Raw genomic sequence first — 26,087 nt, forward strand, 5'->3', positions numbered from 1 at the left:
AGTCAATAAAGCAGAAATAGATGTTTTTCTGGAACTCTCTTGCTTTTATCGATGATCCAGCAGATGTTGGCAATTTGATCTCTGTTTCCTCTGCCTTTTCTAAAACCAGCTTGAACATCTGGAAGTTCACGGTTCACATATTGCTGAAGCCTGGCTTGGAGAATTTTGAGCATTACTTTACTAGTGTGTGAGATGAGTGCAATTGTGCAGTAGTTTGAGCATTCTTTGGCATTGCCTTTCTTTGGGATTGGAATGAAAACTGACCTTTTCCTAATTAGTCATGCTCAGTAATGAAACCAAGTTATTAGAATCTTGTATAGAGTACATTTCAAAGTAAAAGAGAGGAAGACTTCTTGGTGATCCAGTGTTTAAGAATCCACCTGCCAGTGCGAGGGACACGGGTTTGATCCCTGATCTGGGAAGATTATATGGGCAACTAAGCCCGTACGCACCTACTGAGCCCGTGTGCCGTAACTACTGAGGCTGCATTCTAGAGCCCAAGAGCGGCAACTAGAAAAAGCCCAAGCATAGCCATGAAGATCCAGGGCAGCCAAAAATAAATAACAAAGTTACTTTTAAAAAAATTAAGTAAAATAGAGAATGAAGCTTTTCAAAGCATCTATTATTAAAATGTTCATTCAGATGCATTAAGAGCCTCACTGGCTTTTGCTTTTACGTCAGGTTATCTGTGCGACAATTGCCTTTGGAATGGGCATCGACAAACCGGACGTGCGCTTTGTGATCCATGCCTCCCTCCCGAAGTCTGTGGAGGGTTACTACCAAGAGTCTGGCCGAGCGGGAAGAGACGGGGAGATCTCTCACTGCATACTCTTCTACACCTACCATGACGTGACCCGGCTGAAGAGGCTTATCCTGAGTAAGCTGAGCTCCCTGGGGGACCTGTGCCGTCCCACTCAGTCCCATGACTGTCATCCACCCCTGCAGTCATGGTGCTTTTGGTCCAGTGTTCCTTAAATTAGAGATGCTTGCGTAGATATGGAAGTTTTATTTTAGGTCATCTTTATGATAAAGATGTTGTTCAACATGTTGAAGAGTGGAAAATTTCCAAACCAGGTCTTGAATACAGTCCAATCCTAAGAAATAACTCCAGTTACTAATTTCCTTTGTATCCTTCCAGGCCCATTTTCTGCCTGGATCCTTGTATATAACATATATTTCAGACATGCAGAAAAGTAAAATGGAAAAACTAATGAGCTATCATGTACCCCCATCCAGGTTAGGAAATAAACCCCCTATAGATAGAGCCCTCTCATATCCCATCTCTTGACTTCCGCATTGGAGTTAAACAGTATCTTTTTATTTTTAATGATTTTTTTTAAATTTTTTTAAAATTGCTTTACATTTTAGGCAATATCTTATATTTGATATTTACGTTCCCAAATGCAGGTATTTCACAGTGTAAATGCTATTATATTATGTGTGTTCCCCCCACTACCACCACTGCCCCGAAGTATTGTTGAGTCATTCAGGTGTACAACACAGGAATTTAAAGGTTATACTCTGTTTATAATGAAAGAAAGTGAAGTTACTCAGTCATGTCCAACTCTTTGTGACCCCATGGACTGTAGCCTACCAGGATCCTCCATCCGTGGGATTTTCCAGGCAAGGGTACTGGAGTGGGTTGCCGTTTCCTTCTCCAGGGGATCTTCCCGACTCAGGAATCAAACCCTAGTCTCCCGTATTGCAGGCAGATGCCTTACCCTCTTAGCCACCAGGGAAGCCCACTCTATTTATAGTTATTATATAAATGTGCTTTATTGACCAGATTTTTTTCTAGTCAACACCAGGGTGTAACTGTGATTCCAACTAGTACACATAGTTTGACTATATAGAATTCTATAGAATCATATTCCTTGTTTATTGAACCAGTCCCCTTTTAATAGATAAGTAAACTTGCCTGTTTTGAGACCACTTTTGAAGGAACTCTGGCAAAGATACTGAGTGTGTGAAATGACGTTTACCAAGTTCTGTGCCAGATAACATTGACCTGTTTTGCTCATAACCGGTAGCAAGGGCAGGGTCCTAACCATTGGACTGCCAGGGAATTCCCAACCACTGGCTTTAGAGATAGTTAGTCCCAAGAGAAAAGTGAACTTCAGGAAGGTTTTGTAACTTGCTCGCAATAGCAGCAGCAGCGGTAGCAGAGAGAGTAGTCATGGTGATGATAATGTTTTCTTAGCACTTACTTACTGTATGCCACTGTCTTGAATGCTTTAAGTACATCACTTAATGTTCACAAGATCCCTAAGAGACCACTACTCTTACTCTCCTCATTTTACAGAAGAATTTCCTCGAAATACAGAGCTAGATAAGTGGCAGAGCCCTGGTGGAATCCAGGTTCATCTGAATCCAAGAATCACCTCCCTTGCACTATACCAAGATCATTCTCAGTGAAAAAGTGAAACTTTTAAACTTAGTGTGTCCAAAAAAGTGAAACTTTTAAACTTAGTGTGTTTTTGAAAAGAACCTATATTGTTAGGTCCAAATAATTTAGTAAGTATTTAAACCCTAAATACTTAGAAGTCATCTGAAAAAAATAATACTCATAAAGCAGAAAAGAAAAGTTTTTATTTCCTTGTTAACGAACCACAGTTGCTTGTGAATGAAAATTATGAACATGTTGTTCTCAAACCTTGGAATCAGAATAGACGCTACCACCCTCATTTCCTGTTTCAGGTTGATTTTTTTGGAGGTAAAGACTCATTTGAAAAGACCCTGATGCTGGGAAAGATTTAGGGCAGGAGGAGTAGGGGACGACAGAGGATGAGATGGTTGGATGGCATCACCGACTCATGGACATGGGTTTGGGTGGATTCCAGGAGTTGGTGATGGATAGGGAGGCCTGGCGTGCTGCGGTTCACGGGGTCGTAGAGTCGCACACAGCTGAGCGACTGAACTGAACTGGACTGAACTGTGTTCATTAGCAGCTGCCAAAGTTTTAACTTCACAATGTCATCTAGAGGGACTTCCTTGGTGGTCCAATAGTTAAGGCTCTATGCTTCCAGTGCAGGAGGTGAGAGTTTGATCCCTGGTCAGGGAACTAAGATGCCACGTGCTGCCTGGCATGGCCAGGAAAACAAAAAATTAAATAAAAACCAATAACAACAACAACAAAAAAAAACCAATAACAGTATCATCAGAAGGAAAGTAGCACATCATGAGAGCTTCCCGGGTGGCTTAGTGGTAAAGAACCCACATACCAGGGTAGGAGAGGCAGGTTCAGTCTCTGGATCGGAAAGATCCCCTGGAGCAGGAAACGGCAACCCACTCCAGTATTCTTGTCTGGGAAACCCATGGACAGAGGGGCCTGACGGACTGCAGTCTGTAGGGTCACAAGAGTTGGACACAACTTAGTGATTAAACAACAAGCTCATTGTGAACTAGCCCAAACTCGTGTATGTGGAGTTCAACAGATGTTAGGTGTTGCTGTGTTTCCCTTGAGTTTAAAATACCGACCAGCATCCGTGTGCATTCATTGCAGCACCCACCCTGGCCCAGGAGGTCCTTCGCACACAGTTTCAGAACCAATGGCTTCACCACTTTGATCCCAAATACTCCAGAAGATGCACAGCCCACTGCCACAGCCCCAGTCTCTGCTCACTCTGGATGCTAGGTTTAGTTCATGCTTGTCTTGATAAACATAGTAAATATAGTTCAGATAGTTATCATTGGGAATAATGAAGAGATGCAAAATGTTTTCAGCTACTCCTGACAACCTGTGTTTATTTCTGTAAAACTAAATTCTTGGTTGTTGTTGTTTGGTCCTTCAGTTGTGTTTGACTCTTTGCAACCCCCTGGACTGGAGCATGCCAGGGTTTCCTGTCCTTCACCATCTCTCAGAGTTTGCTCAAACTCATGTCCATTGGGTTGGTGATGCCATCCAACCATCTCATCCTCTGTCATCCCCTTCTCCTCCTGCTTTCAGTGTTTCCCTGCATCAGGGTCTTTTCTAATGAGTTGGCTTTTCGCATCAGGTGGCCAAAGTATTGGAGCTTCAGCTTCACCATCAGTCCTTCCAGTGAATATTCAGGGTTGATTTCCTTTAGGATTGACTGGTTTGATCTTGCTGTCCAAGGAACTTTCAGGAGTCTTCTCTTGAGATAAATCTTGGAGATGAACATAAACATTCAGTTAATTATAATGTAAATATTTAGAATTATAGGAATCTATTTTAAATACTTCTGTGATATATTCAATTTTTCTACTTTAATAAGTATGTTTTACTATGTTCTTCATCTCTTTTAGTGGAAAAAGATGGAAACCGTCATACACGAGAGACCCACTTCAATAATTTATATAGCATGGTTCATTACTGTGAAAATATAACAGAATGTAGGAGAATACAGCTTTTGGCTTACTTTGGTGAAAATGAATTTAATCCTCATTTTTGTAAGAAATACCCAGATGTTTCATGTGATAACTGCTGTAAAACAAAGGTAAAATAAGCAGGTTTTAAATTCTTTGTAATAAGGAAATTGCCAAGATTTTTTTTTTCTTCTCTTAATTTAGAAAAGTTAGATACAGGTTAGACTGCAATAAAGTCAGCCCTAAGGAGTTTAACAAGGGAACAGTGGCTTCCTCTCCATGATAATTGGAAATAGAAACATTTTGATAATAATTCTGTGACATACCCTTAGAATTCAAAGCCTGTTTACAAAATATATACTATACCTGTTTCAATGATTATAGGATATTTTAGAAATGTCGTTAATCTATAAATTTCCAAAAAGATCCAGTATGGGCAGCTAGAATAATTTCCATTCAATTGTAATTTCATTTAAGTATCCCATTCTCAAAAGGGTTATAACTAGTATACTTATGTGTTTGAATTCAGATCAATTAGATTACTCTGTAAATTGGTTTTAAAAAACTATAAAGAATAATAGCAATAGCTTCGAGATGAGTTTGCTATCATCTCTCATAAAAACAACCTTGGGAGGTGGTTATATTCAATCCTTGTCTTCTCTACTTCACAGTTTATGGAGCATTGTCTTGTTTTATGTATTACTTGAAATGTCTGTGCAAGGTGCTAGGGATTCACAGACAGGAGAGACAGACATGTTTGTATTCATATCGTTGTGATACTGTGTTATAGGTCCAGTTACAGATAGGCAGCACTAGCCGAGCAGAGGGCAATTTACTCTGTCTCTGGATTCCCGACTATCTCCACCCACCACGCCCCACTCTGTAGATGTTGCTATCTGTTCACTCATTCAACAAATATTTGTTGAGTGCCTGCTCTGTGATAGACACTGTTCTAGGAGTTTGGGATATATCACTGAACAACATATGAAGATCCCTAACTCTTGTGGAGCTCACTTTCAAGCAGAGGAAGGCTGAATAAAGACAATATACGTTATAAGTACATGTGAAGAGGGAAATTGTTGCTCTTCAGTCGCTCAGTCATGTCCGACTCTTTGAGACCCCATGAATTGCAGCCAAGTTTCCCTGTCCTTCACCATCTCCTGAAGTTTACTCAAACTCATGTCCATTGAGTTGATGGTGCCATCCAACCATCTCATCCTCTGTTGCCCTCTTCTCCCCCTGCCCTCCTTCTTTCCCGGTATCAGGTCTTTTGAAGAGGGAAGAGCCTTGGTGAAAAGTACAGCAGTATAAGGAGTCAGGAATGATAAACGGGATTCAGGAGGCAGTGGCCCTAGGAAGTCCTATTACAAGGATGAGAGGGGAGTTTAGCTGAGCAGCTCTGGAATATGGGTATTCCTGGCAGAAGCCAAGACGAAAGGCCCTGGAGTGGGGATGTGCCTGTATGTTTGAGACATAGCAAGGGAACTCACAAGCCTGCCCGGGGCTAAGAGTTAGTCAGGGGAAAGGTAACAGCCAGCCATAGCATTATCTGGAGGGCGGAGAGACCAGCCAAGTGGAGCAACCCTCAGCAGAGGAGACCTATTGGCAGGGAAGATCAGGAGTTCAGCCTGGGGCACAGTGAGTTAGACACTCTTATCTTAGATTCAGGAATTCTGAAAGGAGGCTGGTGATACCATAACTGGGAGTGGTTGGCCTGGGGGTTGAATTGAAAGTCATGAAAGCAGATGAAATCTTCAGTGGTTTCTGTTTACATGGAAGAGAAGAAAATTAAAGACCGAGCCCTGGTACTTCAAGAGCCTGAGGAGAAGAGGAAGAATTAGGAAAGGAGACCAGGAAAGAGAACAAGTGAGGTAGGAAGAAGAGCAAGGCAACTAAGTGTGGAAGAGCTTCAGGGGAAAGGGGGTGCTACCTGGTCACGCACTGCGGCCAAGCCCCGAATCATAAGGACCAAGACGTCTCCATGAACGCAGCCCCACAGAAATACGGGACCTGGACATGACCAGTTTCAGTGGAGAGGGGCAGAGCTGGAGGCAGTGTGCTTATGGAAAATTCTTTCAAGTTTTGTTTCAGGGATGAACAGAGAAACAGTAGCTACCAGGGGAGCTGGAGTCAAGAAAAGACAGGAGAAATGCTGTAGTGGTGTGCTGCAAGGAACGCACCTAAGAGGATGGGAGCTGATGAGTGAGGACAGGAAGATGTGCTGCAGCAGGGCCCCCGGGTTGGCGAGGGGGGCTGGGAGCACGTCGAGGGCACCAAGGTGGGTTCAGACAGGAGCCTGGATAGTTCATCTGTAACGACAGATGTAGAGAAGGGAGTTTGCGAAAGCTTTCTTCCCGCCGATTCCGTTTCCTCAGCAAAGCAGGAAACAAGGAGTATGCAGGAAGCAAGAGTGTGAAATCAGACAGGGGCCACAGACTTACCTTACAGGACCAGAGAGCAGATATTCCAGGCTTTGTGGGCAGTCTCTGTCCCAGCTACTGAGCTCTGCCATTTTAGCCCGAAAGGGGACATAAAGCACAATAAATACTGCGATTTCCCATGATCGTATTTTGATAAAATTTGATTTACAAAAGCAGGTGTATATCACATGGGCCATAATTTGCTGACTCCTATTCTAAGAGAATGGAGGAAGGACAGACCACACACATGTCGTGATCACCAAAGGGTGCACTTGAGGTCTGTGGCCCTGTGTTGAAAGTGAAAGTCAGTTCAGTTCAGCAGCCGTGTCCGACTCTGCGACCCCATGGACTACAGCACGCCTGGCTTCCCTGTCCATCACCAGCTCCTGGAGCTTGCTCAAGCTCATGCCCATCGAGTCGGTGAGGCCATGAAGTCAGAAGTGAAAACAGCACAGTTGTCCGTGTGTTTCTCCAGCCAGGTGTAGCTACAGGCATGAAATGGTGGAGAGTGGGATGTAATGTGTTTGTCAAACTAGGAGACATAAAGGCAAGGGAGTTGAAGGTGTTGTGTGAAAGGTGGTGTTAGAATTTTTAAAAAGAAGAGAGAGATTGGCTCTGGGATATCAACTGAATATCTTAGTACTTAGAGAACATCTAAAGGTGTGGATCAGTGGCTGGGCAGTCCCGGTGGATTGTCAGAGTCAGCATAGTAGCTGGCCTGAGTTTGAAAGGTAGGAGGTAATGGTCAGAGAACAGAGGGCTGCTGGTATTAGTAAGACTAAGGTAGTGGGTGTGACCATTAGAGTGAGTGGCCAACATTTGTGGAGAATGGGATCACTAGAGCACAGGAGATCTGTGGCCCAAGGCCAACATGAGGGAGAATCATTTCTGTGTACTAAGTCACCAAGAATTAAGGCAGGAGTCAGGTTGGAGAGAGTGATGGGGGCACTCTCTCGTGACAATGCCTGATAGAGCCTCAGAATCACTACCAGCTGTTAGTGTAGGATGAAAAAGCCGCCTGTCTTCAGGACTGTGGGGGTTGAGCAAGGATTAGCAGGTAGAGGGACTGCATATACAGAAGCACGATGCCACTTCTGAGAACTGCAGGTGCCCGGCATTGCTGTGATGTGACGAGAGTAAAACATCACATAGTAATGGGGGCTTCAAGAGGAAGGCAGGGGGACTTGCCCGGTGGTCCAGTGGACGAGTCCACCTGCCAGTGCGGGAGCCTCAAGTTCAGTCCCGGTCCAAGAAGACCCCACGTGCTGCAGATCAGCCACGCCCGTGCTCCACAACCACTGAACCCTTGTGCCGCAACCACCGAAGCCCATGCTCTGCGGCAAGAGCAGCCACTGCAGTGAGAGGCCAGCACGCTGCAGTGAAGAGGAGCCACCCCTCACCAAGCGCAGCTAGAGAAAACCCACAGTGAAGACCCGGCAGAGCCAGAAAAGAAGATAAAAATAAGTAAAATGCAAAGAGCAAAGGGAAAAAGTGGTTGGCAGAGTTTGGAGACAACTGAGGGCTGTGAGAAAGGAAACTGACTGGAAATAACAAAAAGGATTGACTGTGGCACCAGAGACCCAAAGGACATTAGAACTCATACATTTGCATGGTTAGACAATGGTTTCATTCCAGAGGTCACCATACAGTAAGTGACAGAGAAAGTATGAAGGATTTGGGGGAAAAAAGAATGTTTCTACCCACAGAGTGCTCTCCGGTAACTGTCTGTGAACTAATAGATATCGTAGACTGCTAGTTGTTCTAGACACAAGATTAAATGTAAAAACTTAGAAAAGAAGGACATTTGCAACTTGCTTAGTTTTGGGTCTTGGTTTTAGTGTGGAAATGGCATGTTGTGGGACTATTTCAGTTAGTATTAAACCCTAGCAATCTAGGTATTATCTTAATTATAAAGATAACAATAAAAGGTAATAAATAAATGTAAAAAGATAATCTCTTTTTATTCATAGGACTTTAAGACAAAGGATGTGACTGATGATGTGAAAAATATTATAACATTTGTTCAAGAACACAGTTCATCTCAGGGAACAAGAAATATAAAGCAGATAGGTCCTTCTGGGAGGTTTACTATGAACATGCTGGTCGACATTTTCTTGGGTAAGTCAGCTGTTTTATCGTTTGAATTACATCAATTAAAATTGAACATTAAAGAAGTCATTACAGCTACATAGAAACACCTCTATTGTCGTTTTCTTAATGAATTTAAGGGCTTTAGAATAAAAGCCTTTTAGAGTAATGAAAGAAGAGCCATTTTATGCATTATAACATTTTTATAGAATTTATATTTATATAAGTCACTAAAATGAGTTTTCACAAATGAAAAAAAATTAAGAAAGCTCATGCAGTTTCATCTGAGTGAGTGGGCTTCTAGTTTGGGACGGCAGCTTGAGCATTAAGTATCTGTCTTCTTTTTTCTTCCTTGAGGCCCTTTTAAAATAATAGTGAGGAAATAGAAGGAGGATTCAATCCATAACAGCATAGAGAACCAGAAAGAGACCATCATCTGATTAGAAGTTTTAAAAATATTTTACAAAATGGATGGAAGCATATTGATAAATGGAATGAAATTTGATAAATCACAGAGCAAATAAATGTAGGAGAAAGCAACATCCAAGGGACTGTCAATCAGGCGGAACACCATTGTCACCAGGCCCCAAACCTGGAGTCTTAGAGGCCTAGGGGTAGACGTGAAAGCAGGGGAGCTCCAAATAGGAGGGGACAGTTGGAAGAAAGTTTGCTCACAGAAGAACTGCATGGAAGACCAGCCTGCAACCAGTTCTAGAACAAAGATAAACAAACTGCTTGAGGAGCAGAAAGACAGCCAAGTTGGGGTCTTGGGCACATTTACCCTAAAACAAACCTGATAACTGGACATCCCATTGCAAGGGAGGAATTTGAGGGGAAATAGATGTAGATACAAAATAATAAGAAATCCACTTTAAAAGTTTAATCTGGTCCCTGAAGAGTAAATATAAATAGTCAAGAAAAGACCAAAGACTTCCCTGGTAGTCCAGTGGCTAACATTTTGTGCTCCCAGTGCAGGGAATCCGGGTTCGATCCCTGGTCAGGGAACTAGAGCCCACATGCCCTAACTAAGAGTTTGCATGCCACAAAGAAAAAAGAGAGAAAGGCCAAAGAAGTAACATATTTGATCCTGGGGATAGAGATAATTTAGAAAATAGGCAGTACTCCTGGGGAGACAGGAAGGGGAACTCTTCATTAGTATCTTCACAAAGACAAATAATAATAGAATATTACGGTGTCTTGGATGATAAAGAATCCACCTGCAGTGCGAGAGACCTGGGTTCGATCCCTGGGTTGGGAAGATCCTGTGGAGGAGAGCATGGCAACCCACCCCTGTATTCTTGCCTGGAGAATTCCATGGACAGAGGAACCTGGTAGGCTGCAGTCCATGGGGTCACAGTCGGATATGACTGAACAACTTTCACTTGTATGGAAAAGAAACAAAGATGGAGAAGGAGCTGTTAAAAATTATAAATGATTGACAAAGTAAATTTAGTAGAAAGGCTGGAAGACAACATCAAGAAAATTTTCTGAAGACCTCAGCGAAAATATATGGAAAATGCGAGAGAGAAAATACAGATTAATTCTTAGGAAATGTAAAATCTGACAGAATTTTGAAATAGGAAATAATCAAACCAACGGTAAAAGGAAATTTCTCAGAAAAGGAAAAAAAGCCTTAATTGCCCACTGGGGGAGTTCCCTAGTGGTTAGGATTTGGCACTTTCACTTCCATGGCCTGGGTTCAATCCCTGGTCAGGGAACGGAGGTCCCGCAAGCTGTGTGGTGTGCCAACATTTAAATTAAAAAAAAAAAAAAAAAGGCTGCTTAATGCCAAATAAATGCTTTATAAGATGAGATTTAAGAATACCAAGAGTAAAAAAATAAAAATAATTTAAAAGAATACGAAAAGTAAAGAGATGTTAGGGAGGAAAAGCCTTTTCTCCATTCTCTTACAGTTAGGGGAGGCAGATTAGCAAGAGAAAGGACAGATTTAATCAGATATGTAATGGGAGTTCATGGAAAATGTGACTCAAAGGAGCCATTAGAATCTGAGGCTTAGCTACCATTTTAATAGGGGAAGGAGAGGCAGGAAGGGTTAGGAGGAAACAAATGATTTAGGGAGTGGCGGGGGCGGGGGACATAAACAGGCCCTTAGGAGAAAGATGGGGGGGGTGGGGGGGTCATGATCATTTTTGTAACAGTGTCTGGGTGTTGTATGGAAAGTTCTCATCTCTGATGATGAGAGTCAGTCTTCTCTGGTTGCTCCGGGGCTGGGGCGGGGGGTAGGATTTAAGACAATGGAGTTCTTTGGAGAGTGTCTGCTTTTTGGCAGATAGATTTCAGGAACTCAGATACCTTCTGCTCAGAATAGTTTTGATGCCATTGTGGCATCTTCTGAACCCCTTCAGAGATACTCCCAAAAGCTTTGGAAGGAAAAAAACAACCAAAACCAAAGGATATCATATTAATACCAGCAACCCTGGAGACTTGCAGGCAAAGAAGATGATGTGATCTATACCATAAACAGGAACAGACCCATGGGTCCAGGGAGAAGAAATCCCAGAGTCACAGTAAGCAGTCTTTACAGGCGTGCTCAGTCAGTCAGTTGTGTCCAACTCTTTGCGACCCTGTGGACTGTAGCCCGCCAGGCTCCTTTGTCCATGGGATTCTCCAGGCAAGGATACTGGAGTGGGTTGCTGTGCCCTTCTCCAAAGGATCGTCCTGAAGCAGTCTGTACAAATTGTTAACAGAAAGTCGGAAAAATAAGTCCCAAGCAATAAAGAGAAAGAACAAGAAATGAATTTTTGTTTTTGATGACAGAAAAGGCCACAAATGTTACTTCTCAACAACAAAAGGAGAAAGGCACTTAGAAACCCCAGGGAAAAGATTATACAAGAGAGAGGAGGTCAACTAGAAATGAAGGAAGTGGCCGTACCGTTTTGCGTAATTGATAAAATGTACAAAATAATCTGTCTGGATACAGTGAACATCCTCCTTAGTTGCACAAGAGTCAGGAGTTCTAAGTGGGAAAGGAAGCTTGTCCTAATCTAAACACTGCTGATAAGTGGCAGTCAACTTATAGACTTCAACGTGGTTAGAGAACAGGACAGGATATAGTTGTTAATCCTGGTGATGTAAGAATGAAAGTGCAATAAGTAAAAATAGAGATATCCCTGGTGGTACAATGGGTAAGAATCCGCCTGCCATGGCAGTGCAGGGGACATGAATTTGATCCCTGATCCGAGAAGATTCCACATGCTGTGGAGCAACTAAGCTCAAGCGCCACAACTAAACCTGTGCTCTAGAGCCCTCAAGCTGCAACTATTGATCCCATGTGCGCTAGAGCCTGTTCGGGCCTGTTGGGGCGTGGGTTCAACCCTAGAGCCTATGCTCCACAAGAGAAGTCACCACAATGAGAAGGCCACAGACTGCAAAAAAGAGTAGCTGCCGCTCGCCGCAACTAGAGAACGCCTTCGCACAGCAGTGAAGACCAAGCAAAACCAGGAAACAGATAAAAATAAAAGGGGAGTCAACGGATGGCTTGGAATGACAGCAGAAGTGTGGGTTCCATGAGTGGTAACCACCAGAAGAGCTGAAAACAAGCCATTTAAAAAGTGATTGCCTTGGGATTTCCCTAGGAGTTCAGTGGTTAAGACTCCACGCTTCCATTGCAGGGGGCAGGGGTTCGACCAGGGGCCGGGGAACTAAGATCCTACATGCTACACGGCACAGCCGAAAAAAATTTAAATTTTTAAAAAAGCGATTGACTTGGAAAAGAGTGAGACTAGGGAGGGGAAGGGTAGAATAGAGGAATGTTGCTTTTAATTACAAACCCTCCTGTACTGTATTTTTTCCTATGTACATGTATTACTTTAGTTTAAAATCTATAAAGCAATTAAACAATGAGTAGCCTCCACTGGAGAAGGGAGATGGTTTGCTCAGTTTCTAAGCTGTTTCTTCTGGATCCACACAGTTCTCAGGACAAAGCAGCTTTTAATGCTGGACCCCCTTTCTGGATTCTTGCCTTCTAGTTTGGGAGCACAAAGGGTTGTAGGTTAAGCAGTTTATTATAAGAATGATACATAATCATTCTACATTATGACGTGTAGAAAACTGAAAAATACAAACTCCAGAAAAAAAACTACTAATATTTCAATGCGTTTGCTCACAATCACATATTTATCATATTGAATGTATAGTTTCTATCATTTTTATTTAATCATATAAGCATTTTTAAATTATTTTACTCTCCTGAAGTAGTTTTTAGTTTATATTTTATCATATTGATGAAATATGTTTAAATAGTTTTATTTTAGGACATACTGGGTTGGTGAAAAAGTCTGTTAGGGGTTTTCCGTAACATCTTACAGAAAACCCCAAGTGAGCTTTTTGGCCAACTCAGTATTTTTCTAGTGTACATAGTGGTGTGATGAATGGCCTTTTAAGTACACCTTCACCTGCATCTCTGTTTGTAGCTTCCATGTAGGGTCCTAGAAAGATTGCTAAGTTAGACATTTTTCTGACACATGCTTCAGTTTCTCATCAGCTCTTGTATGTTTTTAAGAAAACTGTTTATTTTCATCCAGCTTTCTTAGTTACTCTCAGCACTAGTACTGGATCCACATCACCCCGTCCTTTACCAGAGCGGTAGTCCTTTATGTCCAGATCACTTGAAGAAGTAAAACTTGGATCATTCACCATCTGTGACCAGAAGCCATCTGAAATTTACAGTAACATAATTATTTGGAGCTGTTACAGTAGAGCTGAAGCCTTACAAGATATAGCTGTTAATTCTGATTATAATCAACGTCGCCTTCTTAAGCGGTGGTGGTTTAGTTGCTGAGTCTTGTCTGACTCCCGTGATCCCATGGAACTGTAACCCATCAGGCTCCTCTGTCCATAGCATTTTCCAGGCAAGAATACTAGAGTGGGTTGCCATTTCCTTCTCCAACCTTCATAAATAGATTGTTATTAAAGAAAAAATAACTGTGCTTATGATTTTAAAAAAGACACTTTTCATTACAGCAGCTGGGATGTGAAACCAAGTATCCAGCCTGGTGTGGAGCTCTCAGTCAGCCCCCTGGGGGAGGAGGGAAGTACATGGCCTCGTGGAATGCTACGCTCTTGTTTTGGAGTTTATTTAGATTTCATCTGTGAGGATGACAGAATGTGTAGACTTAAATGCTTTGATTGTAAAGGAGTAGCACTTTCATTGCAGGATCAGAGATAATATTTATAAAGCTGATTGTCAAAAAATTTTTTTGGAACTAGATCAACAATGCATAGTTATCCTAATACAGCAACAGTGATGTGAAGCTATTAAAGTTGACATAAACTTTGTCTTTGATTTGTTTGCTGTCATATAATTTTATATGCTGTACATGCAACATCCTAAAATGACCAACTTAATTTTGTTGCTGTGTTTGGTCAATGCCTGTTATATAAAGAGAAGTACATGAAATTATTTTAGAATTCTACTCAAATATTCTTACTTTATGGAAACAAGTGTCTGTGCCATAGGTTTTCCTGAAGAAGAGCTGTCTATCCCTTTATCCAGACCTGCCCATAAATGACTTTTAAATATGTATAAATATATTCGGCAGCACTGGGTCTTAGTTGTGGCATGCAGGCTCTTCCTTGTGGCTCATGGGCTTTGTCGCCCCATGCCATGTGGAATCCTAGTTCCCCAACCAGGGATTGAACCCATGTCCCCTGCACTGGAAGGCAGCTTCTTAACCACTGGACCACCAGGGAAGTCCCCATAAATGACTTTTTTAGCTTCTTTTGTTACAGTTATGGTGAAAGGGAAAGTCGCTCGATCAAGTCTGTCTCTTTGGGACCCCATGGACTGTAGCCCGCCAGGCTCCTCTGTCCATGGAATTCTCCAGGCAAGAATGCTGGAGTGGGTTGCCGTTACCTTCCGTAGGAGATCTTCCCAAGCCAGGGATCGAACTCAGGTCTCCTGCCTTGGGGGCAGATTCTTTTCTGTCTGAGCCACCAGGGACGCCCTCAGTTATGATATACCTATATTTACTAGTCTAACTTCTTGTGCCTTCTTGCCAGGGAGTAAGAGTGCAAAAATTCAGTCAGGAATATTTGGAAAAGGATCTGCTTATTCAAGACACAACGCCGAAAGACTTTTTAAAAAACTGATACTTGACAGGATTTTGGATGAAGATTTATATATCAATGCCAATGATCAACCAATTGCCTATGTGATGCTTGGAAGTAAAGCACAAACCGTACTAAATGGGCATTTAAAGGTATGATTTTTTAAATGTTGATTGTATTATCTCCCAAAGAGTAGATAGAAATATTTTACTGTGAGTTAAAGTGTCTTTTCCTAAGCTGATGAGCTGATGGACATTGAACTTATATGTACTGCCCTATATGAACATATTCTGTTCTTCTTAGTTTAGAAAGAGATCTTAAACTTGAGCCCAAGTAATGTCATACCTGTCAAAATGAATCATATGGGCTATCAGATCATTAGATTATCATATATTCATTAAATAAACATTTATTACAAAGCTTTTCTATGCTCTCACTGGAAATGTGAAGATGGAGAATGGACAGCCCCTGTTCCCAAGAGACTTACTATCTACTTGACATAGCAGAAATACCCACCCTCCCCCCAAGAAATGTAATTAAGCATTAAATAAAGCCTCTGTTTGGCTACAAGTATGCACACACCCACTGCTGCGCTCTGTTTTTCTCTCACAAAGGTAGACTTTATGGAAACGGAAAATTCCAGCAGTGTGAAAAAACAAAAGGCGTTAGTGGCAAAGGTGTCTCAGAGGGAAGAGGTGGTTAAGAAATGTCTTGGAGAACTTACAGAAGTCTGCAAATCTCTGGGGAAAGTTTTTGGCGTCCACTACTTTAATATTTTTAATACCGTCACTCTCAAGAAGCTCGCAGGTTGGTATGTGTGTCTCCTGCTGTACAGCATAAATGAATGGGCCAAAAGTTAATCTTGATAAAGAACTCACCAAGAGCATAAGTATATATCAGTCTTTTTCATCTCTGAATTGAAAGCTCAAACAATTTAAACTCATTCTTGAAATATATTCTTGAAGATAAACACAGTACTTTGTTATTCAGTCATATGGTGTTAATATAATTTAAACTTGTACTTTGGTTTAATGCTTCATGTTAAGATATGGATAATTGTAACTGCTAATACCAGGTGTCTCTTACTGACTTTGTGTGCATTACTTGCCTGCCTTATGTTTAACAAATTATGCACACGGTTTTGTTTTGTTTTCATAAGGACCTTAGCTTCACATTCCTAAAACATAAGTTCCTTATGAAAAGAGATTTTGTTTTATGCTTCTCCGAATCCAGACCTAGCACATGGCTGTGTCTTAAGTATTTTGTGATAATAAATACTTGCTGACCTGAATTATCCCCATGGCTTCAGATAGCTCCACCCAAAGTTCTCGTAGTAAAGTCCCTGGAAAATAAGTTGGCCAGTAGTTGACTGATGATGAGTGTACATTTCCTTCCATGCTTATCCTTTATAAAAACCCATAATCACCACCTTCCCTCTCCCATTCCCACTCTGGCCACCATAGGTCATTAAGATGCCACGTTGTTATTTTATGGACTATTGAGAAAGAAAAAAAAATCTGCTAATTAATGACACAGTACTTTTATTAAAGCCTGACTCTTCTGAATCTTTTTTTTTGACTCAGCTGTTCATGTCATTGTTTTTCCCTCATGTCATCAGGGACGTTAGTGATATAGCCTTTTCAGCACGTTCCACTATATTTCCCCCAGTTTTATCAAAATCCCCATCACCCCTTCCAATGTGATGGTGGTGTTTTCTTAATGATACCAGAAAGTTGTCCACGGCCTTGCACACGTCTCTTAGCAACACAAGTCATGTAAAGCACTTGGTTGTTGCCTACAAGAAACTATGAAATTGTCATCTCCTCCAGAACAAATCATTTGCTTTGTTAATGCCACATTTATTCCCCATTACTCCATGTCTGAGCTTTTTTGCATTCACAATTGTTTTCTTTTTTTAATTTTTTTTTTTTTTTTTTTCTTTTTGGCTGCATTGGGTCTTTGTTGTGGCTCAACCCCGCAGCATGTGGGATCTTAGTTCCCTGACCAGGGATCGAACCCGTGTCCCCTGCCTGGAAAGGTGGATTCTTAACCCCTGGATCACCAGGGAAGTCCCCACATCATTTTCTCAGTGCTCATCCCAGTCTAGTCTTTTTAAAGACATTTCACGTGCAGTTAAACTCAACATGTGAGGAACCAGCACTGCAGTGGTGGTGGTGACCGCTGCTGTGACTATGGTCTCACGTGCATAGGCGGTGACAGCCACTGGACAGCTGCCATCCGGCCATCTGCACTGGTAAGATGCAGCTTGACCTCAGGAATGCCAAAATGCAAAAAAAAAAAAAGTGTGTATCTTAGAATCAATAAAATGTTGTATTTCATTCCTAGGTTCTCAGTGAAGTTTCTTAACTGGACTCCTTAACTCCAGATACAAACATGACACTCATTTTAATCTTCTAAGTACTCTTTAAAGCTCCAGCAGTTCTTCAGATAAAGTACAAGCTCTATCAGGGATTTGCATTTCTTTCTTTTTTTTTTTTTTTGCCACACCCCGAGGCATATAGGACCTTAGTTTCATGACCAGGGATCAAACACTCACCTCCTGCAGTGGAAACACAGGGTCTTAACCACTGGACCACCAGGGAGCATCCAGGGATTGGCATTTCTCCTTGCGTCCCTAACTTTATCTTCTGCTAACCCCCTGGTCTGTCCCACAGGTCTGTTCTTTTTCTTGTAAATGTAGAAATGATGCGAGAATCACGGATTTGAAATTCACTCTTTGTTCAACTCAAATATGTGGGGATTACTCACTTGCTCCCCGTAGCCAGTGCATCACTAAATCCTACAGACCTAGCCTCCAAACCATGTCCGAATCTGCTGCTGTTCTCCATCTAGTTCACAGCATCCTCACTTGCACCTGAGCAGCTTCCTCGAGGCTCCTGTTTCTCCTCTTTCCCTTACAGTCCATTTTGCATACAGCAGCCAGAGTGGTATTTACAACGACAGACTTGTCTAGCTGTAAGACTCATGTGCCTTCTGGGCTCAGAGGACTCTTAACAGCCTACTTGCCTCGCCCACATGCAGAAAGGCTGGAGGAAGGACAGGTTTGGGTTGAGGGGGCAGTGAGAATTCATTTGAGGCTTTACTGAGCAGAAGATGCAAGTCAGGAATGCAGGGGAGAAGTCAGAGGTGGAAGGAAGCACAAATGTGGGCCTTCTCCGCAAACAAAGGATCCCCATAACTGCAACTAGACTTGTCTTTGTGATGCGAACCGTGGGTGAGAGCAATGACCAGATAACCCCCCCCCCCCCCCCGACTCTGCTCGCCCCAACGTCCTCGACCCCCTCCTATTCTCTGCCCTGACCACGCACCTTTGCTGCTGGAATGCGATGGTGGGCTCCTGTCCTCTGGGCCTGTCTGCTGCCTCCATTGGCACTAACTGCCTTTGTAGAAAATTGGCCCATGTACCCAGCGCTCTGCAGTCAGTTGGCACTTAACACACAGGCGCTGAATGGGTGAATGAGCATAAATCCAGTGGGTTTTCTCTGGGTGGTAATTTAAATTTCTAATTTTATGCCCATGTACAGAATCTTTATCTTCTGATCCTGAGGTTTTGCTTCAAATTGATGGTGTTACCGAAGACAAACTGGAAAAATATGGTGCTGAAGTGATTCCAATATTACAGAAATACTCTGAGTGGACATTGCCAGGTTCAGTATACAGCCAAATATGTGTTTTTCCAAAAGCCTCTTTTAATGTTAAGCAATGCCTCTCACTGGATTAGAACTGTGTGGTTTCTGGGTTGTGTCAGTGCTTCCTACACCTCGTCACACTGACATCCAAGTGTTCCGAGCAGACCCCGGTGGGGTGCCAGGCACTTCATAGAGAACACTGGTGCTTAGGTCCCCTGGGGGTGCCAGTTAGCAGACCTGCTAATAGGACCCAATGGGAGGCCTGTGGGCCCAGCATTTGTTGATTCTGTTAAAGCAAGCGCCTGAGGACCCTGGAGCCCCCGGTTGCCGGTTGCAGATTGGTCAGCATCCCCCTCTGTGTTCCTTGGCAGGCCACGAATAACCTTTTCTTGTTTCACTTTCCTTATCTGAGGAAGGAACGTGTTATCCGACAAGCATGTCTAAAGATTAAGTTGAAATGTTTTGGAAAATGAACATGTAGCTGGAACGCTAGAGCCTCTACTGTCGCTAGCGTTGAAAGGCGCTGCCCGAGCGAGTGCGTCCTTAATGGACGCTCCCAGAGGTTGTGTGAGGCCTGTCGTGTAGCACCTCTAATTACACAGCCCATCACTTGTACTTCTCACCTCAAGCGATAGAAAGTGTGGATGCAGGGAAAATTGAGAACAAAGACTGTTGTGGGCAATAGGTGCAGGGTGCCTGCCTCCAGGGTATTGTGATGCATCCGAGCCGAGTGAACTGTTCTGTGACTCCAGTCCTTCCCAGGGCTGAAGGAAATGGAGGTGGGGTGAGAAATGAGCAAGTCGCATTCTGTCTCTCCACAGTCATCTTTATCCCTGGGCACGATGCCGAAGAGTCAGGTTCTCGTTAATTCTTCTGTATGGTCATTATTCCATAAAAGCCTTACTTCAGACACATTGAACTCTTGGTGGGAACTTAACGTTTGGTTAGTGCAGCACGTTGTTTGGAAGGGTATTTTACCCATGTCAGACAGGGCCGCTCTGCAGAAATCGCCGGTGATGGCCACTCCCACTTACTGAGGGAGAGATGCTGAGCCAAGAGCTTTGCCCGTTTTGAGTCATTCAGTCCTTCCTTATACACCTGTTTTATTTTTGACCGTGCCATGCAGCTTATGGGCTCTTAGTTCCCTAAGCAGGGACTGAACCCAGACCCACGGGCAGTGAAAGGACAGTCGTAACCACTGGACCGCCAGGGTCTTCGCCACACCCATTTTGGAGGTGGAAATGGGCAAGGTTTTTCATTTTCCTGAAGTCCCACGCTGGAATGACTGCGCTCTTCACCCTTCCTACCACGCAGTGAGGCAGGGTAGCCTGAGGGTAAACCAGGCCAGCCCAGAAGTACCTTCAGAAATGAAGACCCAGTAACTGTTGGTGGGGAGATTTCAGGCTTTGGGAGTGCCTTGGGTTGCAAATACCTATGGAAATTACCATCTTCTTTGCAAATGTGTGCTTTGTACAGGCCCATTTCCTGCAGTTTGTGAACTATTAACAGCTATTATGCAAAGGAAAGTAAAATACAGTCTAGAATTTTCTGACACTCACTACTAAGTAACTATCTCTCTAAAGATGAGGTGCGAACATAGTCATGTTTTCCTTACGTTGGGCTTCTCTTTTTCAGCCTATGTAAACTAATAAATTGTCTTTTAGTTAGCACTTTCTACTTTTCAGAGAGCTTAACAGGAATTAATGGCACAAACAATAGCAGGGACTTGGGCTGCAGAGAGTGAGCTGATAAACCTGACATCTCTAGTTAAGTTAGAGAGCATCACACATTTTCTTAATGAATTCCGACCCCCCATTCTTTAAAACTGAATTGCCATTGATGACTGTGGGGCTTTGTGAAATAAAAGAAGAGTGCGGTTCTTGTGGGATGGTTGAACCCAAGTGGCGGGATGCTCCGGGAGAGCAGCAGGGCCTCAGCTGAACCGCGCCCTGTGCTGTGAGTCTGCACATAGACTCATCAGCACGGCATCACCAGTGAATGTCTGCGTTGTCCGTTTGTAGCTGAGGACACCTCCCCACGGAGAAGCCCCTCCAGCAGCAGAGGCACCGGAAAAAACACTCCTGAGGAGTCGGATGAGGAAACACCCATATCTTCTCACTACTTTGAAAATAAAACCAGAAACGAAAGAAAGAGGAAAAGGATGCCAGCCTCCCAAAGAGCCAAGAGGAGAAGAACTGGTTTCAGTGGTTCCAGGACGAAAGGGTAAGTTCTGCCACCTTGTCCGCAGTGTTGGGTGGGAGGGAGAAGCGAGCGGGGCTGCCCTGCTTTGCTTTGAGGTGTTCATTAAAATAAGCCGTTGTTCAGTGTTGCCTGGTCCAACTCGTGCACTCAGGATTAAGCTTTGATCCAAAACAAAAAATTTTTTTGTTTCAGATTTTTATATCTGCTCCTAGGTTGACTATCACTGAAGTTTTCTAGTTTGTAAGAAAGCTTCTCCAATTTTGACCTTACCTTCAAAGGGGGAATTTTTTTTTTTTTTTTTTTACACTTGCACTGAAGAGACTTTTCCACCTAAAATACTGTAAACCATATTGTTGTTGTTTAGTTGCTAAGTTGTGTCCGACTGTGTGCAACACCATGGACTATAAGCCCGCCAGGCTCCTCTGTCCATGGAATTCTCTAGGCAAGAATACTGGAGGTAGGTTGCCATTTCCTTCTCCAGGGGATTTTTCCGACCCAGGGATCAACCTGCATCTCCTGCTTGGCAGGCAGATTCTTTACCACTGAGCCACCAGGGAAGCCCGTAAGTCATACGCTAGCTGAATAAACAAAAGGGTTTTGTTTCCTCATGACTCTTATGATCCCGCCAGTACTTGCTACACCGCTTTTATTGCTGCAGCATCTGCAGGGCATCCACCTGGAGGCCCCGCACAACCCCTGTCATTCAGTAACAGCCGGGAGGCCAGCCTCCCGAGCTTAGCAGGGTAGCAGAGAAGAGGCGATGACTGGAACCCCCCAGAGGTCAGTCCAGCCCTGCCGTCTCCCTGTTCCCACGTCTGCCTGGCCCCCCAGGCTGGGATGCCCCAGCGTTGGGGTGCTGTCTGCTCACCAAGGCGGAACAAAGTGTTGCCATCAGGTCCAGGGTGATGATCTGAACAGCGTTTGTATTTCTTCATCATTTCCCTGCTCTTTCCCATCTTCTTCAAGAACATCCTCTGCCCTCACCTTCTAGGTCAGGTCTGGTGGGATGACCCTCCCGTCGGTGTTAACAGAAACATAGGAAGAGGGAACTCAGTAAGCTTGTGCAGGCTATCATGTTTTCCTCGTGTAGTTTTTCTACCTCTTTTCCTTCCGGGTTAATAAAGACCAAAAATTGAGTGAAGGCAGTGTTAACAAGCTGTTATTTTCTCCTTAAGTCTGCAAACAAACATGTTGTATGTGCTAATCCTTCTGTCAGGGGACAGAAATTAAAGACATTAGTAAATATTAGTTTAACTTTCTGGGTTTTATTTATCTATTTTAATTCTATTTAAACTTTAAACTTCACCCATTTATCCTACACCCCACCTCATCCATGCCTCTTGCAACCACCACACCAGTCTGTCCTCTGCACCTATGAAGTTGGTTTAAATATTCGTATGTATTTAGGTTCCATCTATGATAGAGCTCATAGAGTATTTGATTTATTTCATTTAGCCTCACGCCTTTGAGGTCCACACGTATTGTCGTAACTAGCAGGATTTCATTCATTTTTATGGCTGAGTAATTTCTGTGGGTTTTGATGTGCAAGTGACCCACATCAGTGCCCTTCTGTGGGGACGTTTTCTTAATTTCTTCACTTATTTCCCCATTTTGGGAAACACTCATTTGCACAGGCACTCACACAGAGTAGAAGACCTCACAAGGCCTCTGTCCCACTCCCTGGGACTTATGCTGGGGACACTGGGGCTTCCTGAAGCTTCCCCTGGGAAGGCCTGTGCACCCCTGGCCTGTTCCCTTCTCACAGGTGGGGCCGGACACTGGCTCGCCCAGGCCTGCCCAGAGCACTTTCACTGCTGCACATGGTCCTTGGAGATTCCATCGTGACCTCCTCTTGCTGCCCTTTAGAACAAAGCAGACCATTGTCTCCCTTAGTGTTGTCCCAACTGTTGTTTTTCAGAGGGAAGCACTTTGCCCTGTGGCCTGGAACCTAAGCTAGTAAGGGCCTTCCCTAGTGGCTCAGTAGTAAAGAACCTGCCTCTAGTGCAAGAAACGCAGGTTGGATCCCTGGGTCGGGAAGATCCCTTGGAGAAGGGATCTCACTTCAGCATTCTTGCCTGGAGAATCCCATGGACAGAGAAGCCTGGTGGGCTGCAATCTGTGGGGTGTCGCAAATACGCCTTAGTGACTGAACACAGCAGCACAGAGAGACTCACACTTGTCCCAAAGCCAGCACAGTTTTGATGCTGGTTTTTAATTAGCCTGTGTGTTTACGGCAGGATTCTCTGCTAGTCCCTGCTGGTGAAAAGCAGCAGTTGTGTAATACTGCTTTACCCTGTAGCAGCCTCGCTCTCTCCGTGCCCAGTTCTCCACATTTCCACTGACCCACTCTGCAAGGTGGTGGCTCCCCACGTGTCCGGGCCGCTCACCTGGCTGGGGCCCCGAGCGGCCACGGGATCAGCGTGGCTCCCTGCCAGTGCCCTCACCTCCCCACCCTGCCCGCAGAGTTTCACATCTTCCGAACAACACACAATGAACTGGTTGTGTTCTGGGCCCCGAGTGGCAGTGAAATGGATGGCTCTGGTGAAAATGGAGGCTGCTGTTGGCAGATTCATTCTGTAAATCAATATCAACAGCAGGTTTTCTCTCGGGGCTTAATTTCTCAGCAGGAAATCAGCATAGGGAAATTTAAGACTGCTTCTCTGCTAGTTTTAGCAGATCTTTACCAGTTCTGCAGTAAAACTGCCCTCGAGCAAGAGTTTTAAAATGTTGAAAAACCACTTTTCACTCAGCCCCACCAAAATATCATCAGCAGACTGATGGCTCTGACACTGGGCCCTCTGAGGCCACTTGAGTGCCCTGATGACCGGAAATTAACACGGGGCCGGAATTCAGCCTGGCTGCAAGGCGACGGGAAATACTGGTTTAGGGACAGGCTTCTATGGCAAATGCTGCCTGCTGTTAGCCTTGTAAACACACTGGCCCTGTGATATTTTTTTTTTTAACAGTTTATTCGGTGGGGAGAGAAAAGCTGTTATCTTCAGATCAGTGGGGGAAGTGAGGTCTGGAAGGCCTCTGTAGTAGACTGTGGCAGGGGCTCCTCAACCTGTTTTAAAGGTAGCGAGTGGAAGGTGAGAGCAGGCAGACCTTGGAGTGTAGACAGGCGAGCGAGCCGCTGGCAACAGGGTCCGATGAAGACATGGCAGCCCCAAGCTGCTCCCGCCCAGGAACCACGTCTGCAGCCTGCCCAAGACTGGCAGGCCTGGCCTGGCCAGGAGAAGGCTGCCTCTGCTCCACGCCACCTCCACCTGCCTGCAAAGCTCCCTTCCTCTGGGCTGTGGGAGTGCAGTCGTTCCACCATGCCTGTTGTCCAGGCACTGGGGCCTTAAGACGAGGTGCTGTCACTTTTTTGTGTGGTTGGAGTAGGTGGGGAATGAGAGTTGCAGCTCAGATGTCTGGAGGGACGGGTGGAAAGAGGAGAGGAGAGAGAAGGCAGCTGGGGTTGGGCCCAAGTCAGAGAGGCCTTGACATTTTAGGAACACATGTCTAGGACAAGTTTGTGTAAAGGGCAGCAGTCCTTTATTCCTTGAATTGCAAAGGAAACTTACCTCACCCCAGGGCCATCATAGGCCAAAAATGGAGACACATGTCATACCAAGGGAAAGCATGGATTATAAAGTTCATGCAGGTTAAAGGGCTTCCTTGGGGGCTTAGTGGTGAAGAACCTGCCTGACAAGCAGGAGAAACGGGTTTGATCCCTGGGACAGGAAGATCCCCTGGAGAAGGAAATGGCATCCCACTCCAGTGTTCTTCCCTGGAGAAGCCCATGGACAGAGGAGCCTGGCAGGCTATAGTCCATAGGGTCGCAAAGAGCTGGGACATGACTGAGCAACTAAACCACAATAATGCAGGTTAGGAGAAAAATGACTGTTGACTTTTGATTTTATTTGACATTTTAATTTTCTTTTCTTTGTCACATTTTAGAGGGTCCAACACATGCCGAAGGATACCTTCTAAAACTAAACCCACCAACATAATTGGACCCAGTTCCACTTTGCCTCGTTCTCAAGCAGCATCAGGAGTCAGTAGGAAATTGGGGATTATGGCTCCACCAAAACCTATAAATAGACCGTTTCTGAAGCCTTCATACGCATTTTCATAACAACCAAATTCCAATGTACATAGATCTCATTTCTTGTTTGTCAGCATCTGACCATCTGTGAATATAAAGCTGTTAGTTTCGTTACACCATTTGTAAATTTTTACCCGTATCTATTAATATTTAAATAAATGCTCAGGGTGACAGTTCTGATTTTTTTCAATAAACATTTTCTTATTTTCTTTTGAAACACATGCACAATTTGCTGCCACTGCAAATGCTGTGGCCGTTGTTTCTCAGAATGTCTGAACGAGCAGCTGAATCATCTCAGTGAGAGAAATCTCAAGCACGACATGAAACACAGAAGCCAGAGGGAAAGATTCAAACGGGACAGCGTGAGACTGTGGAAGACGACATTAAAACACAGATGACAGAGGAAAAGGGGAGAAAACGCACCACACAGGGTCAGATCCATAATATATAAAGAGTACCTATAAATCATTAAAAAAGAGACGAGCTAGTAGAAAAATGAGCAAAGGATGTGAATAAGCTGTTCTCGGAAGAGGAAATGTGAACAGCCCACAAATATGTGAAAAATGCTCAGTCACCTCTGTTTAAAATACCAGTTAGAACAACAAGTTGCCGTTCCTTTGCCTATGAAATTGTCAGCCCTAGATGACAAATCTGGGGTCTGCAGGAGAAGGGTCAGAAGTTCTCTGTGAAAACATGTATTAATACTGGTGTCTTCCTTTAGAATCACAGAAGCCTTACTTGTCAAGACCCTCCCTGAACTGGCTGATCAGCCAGAAAGTCTTACAGTGGGATTTTGGCACCTCTTCTTGGCAGCTCCAGCCCCTCATTTTTGGAGACTTCTTTTCTCAGCCATCATGTAATCTTAGTGACACCTGTTGGGTACCGCACATCTTGACCTCTGTCAGGAGGATAGAGCTGGGGAGCCCTTGCCTGGGCCAAACTTGAAGAAGGAGTTGGCTGGGAGTCTGTGGCCTTGGCCTGGAGACGATGCTGAGGCCAACCCTGCACCCACCCCGAGCGGTCGCCCTCACAGCTGCATGCCTACCCCCTGCCACTGAGGCCTTGGGCCTTCATTTAATGGAGGAGACTGGGAGGCAGAAGTCTGCTGAGGGGGCCATGCACTGTTAGCTCCAGATGCCTCCCAGAGCTGACCTTTTCAGAAAGCACTTTTCCGGCAAGTCCCGACTCAGGTGGCCGGAAGAGCCTCCTCGGGGTGAGAGGAGGAAGTGGAGAACAAAGTAG

At 44.1% G+C, this 26,087-nt stretch overlaps 1 protein-coding gene across 1 annotated transcript in view; it reads left to right on the top strand.

Annotated features, from left to right (window-relative positions):
* BLM (BLM RecQ like helicase) overlaps positions 1-25,039 on the top strand; it is an 88,885-nt gene extending 63,846 nt beyond the window's left edge. The window contains exons 15-22 of the mRNA XM_040257476.1: positions 682-877; positions 4,267-4,457; positions 8,717-8,864; positions 14,856-15,055; positions 15,518-15,710; positions 18,449-18,571; positions 20,575-20,776; positions 24,698-25,039. Coding sequence (XP_040113410.1) covers positions 682-877; positions 4,267-4,457; positions 8,717-8,864; positions 14,856-15,055; positions 15,518-15,710; positions 18,449-18,571; positions 20,575-20,776; positions 24,698-24,875 — 1,431 coding nt within the window. The 3' untranslated portion in view covers positions 24,876-25,039. The remainder of the gene's footprint in view (positions 1-681; positions 878-4,266; positions 4,458-8,716; positions 8,865-14,855; positions 15,056-15,517; positions 15,711-18,448; positions 18,572-20,574; positions 20,777-24,697) is intronic.
* The last annotated feature ends 1,048 nt before the right edge of the window (positions 25,040-26,087 follow it).

Source organism: Oryx dammah, unplaced genomic scaffold (genome assembly GCF_014754425.2).
Source record: "Oryx dammah isolate SB20612 unplaced genomic scaffold, SCBI_Odam_1.1 HiC_scaffold_16, whole genome shotgun sequence".
NCBI classification, from domain to species: Eukaryota; Metazoa; Chordata; class Mammalia; order Artiodactyla; family Bovidae; genus Oryx; species Oryx dammah.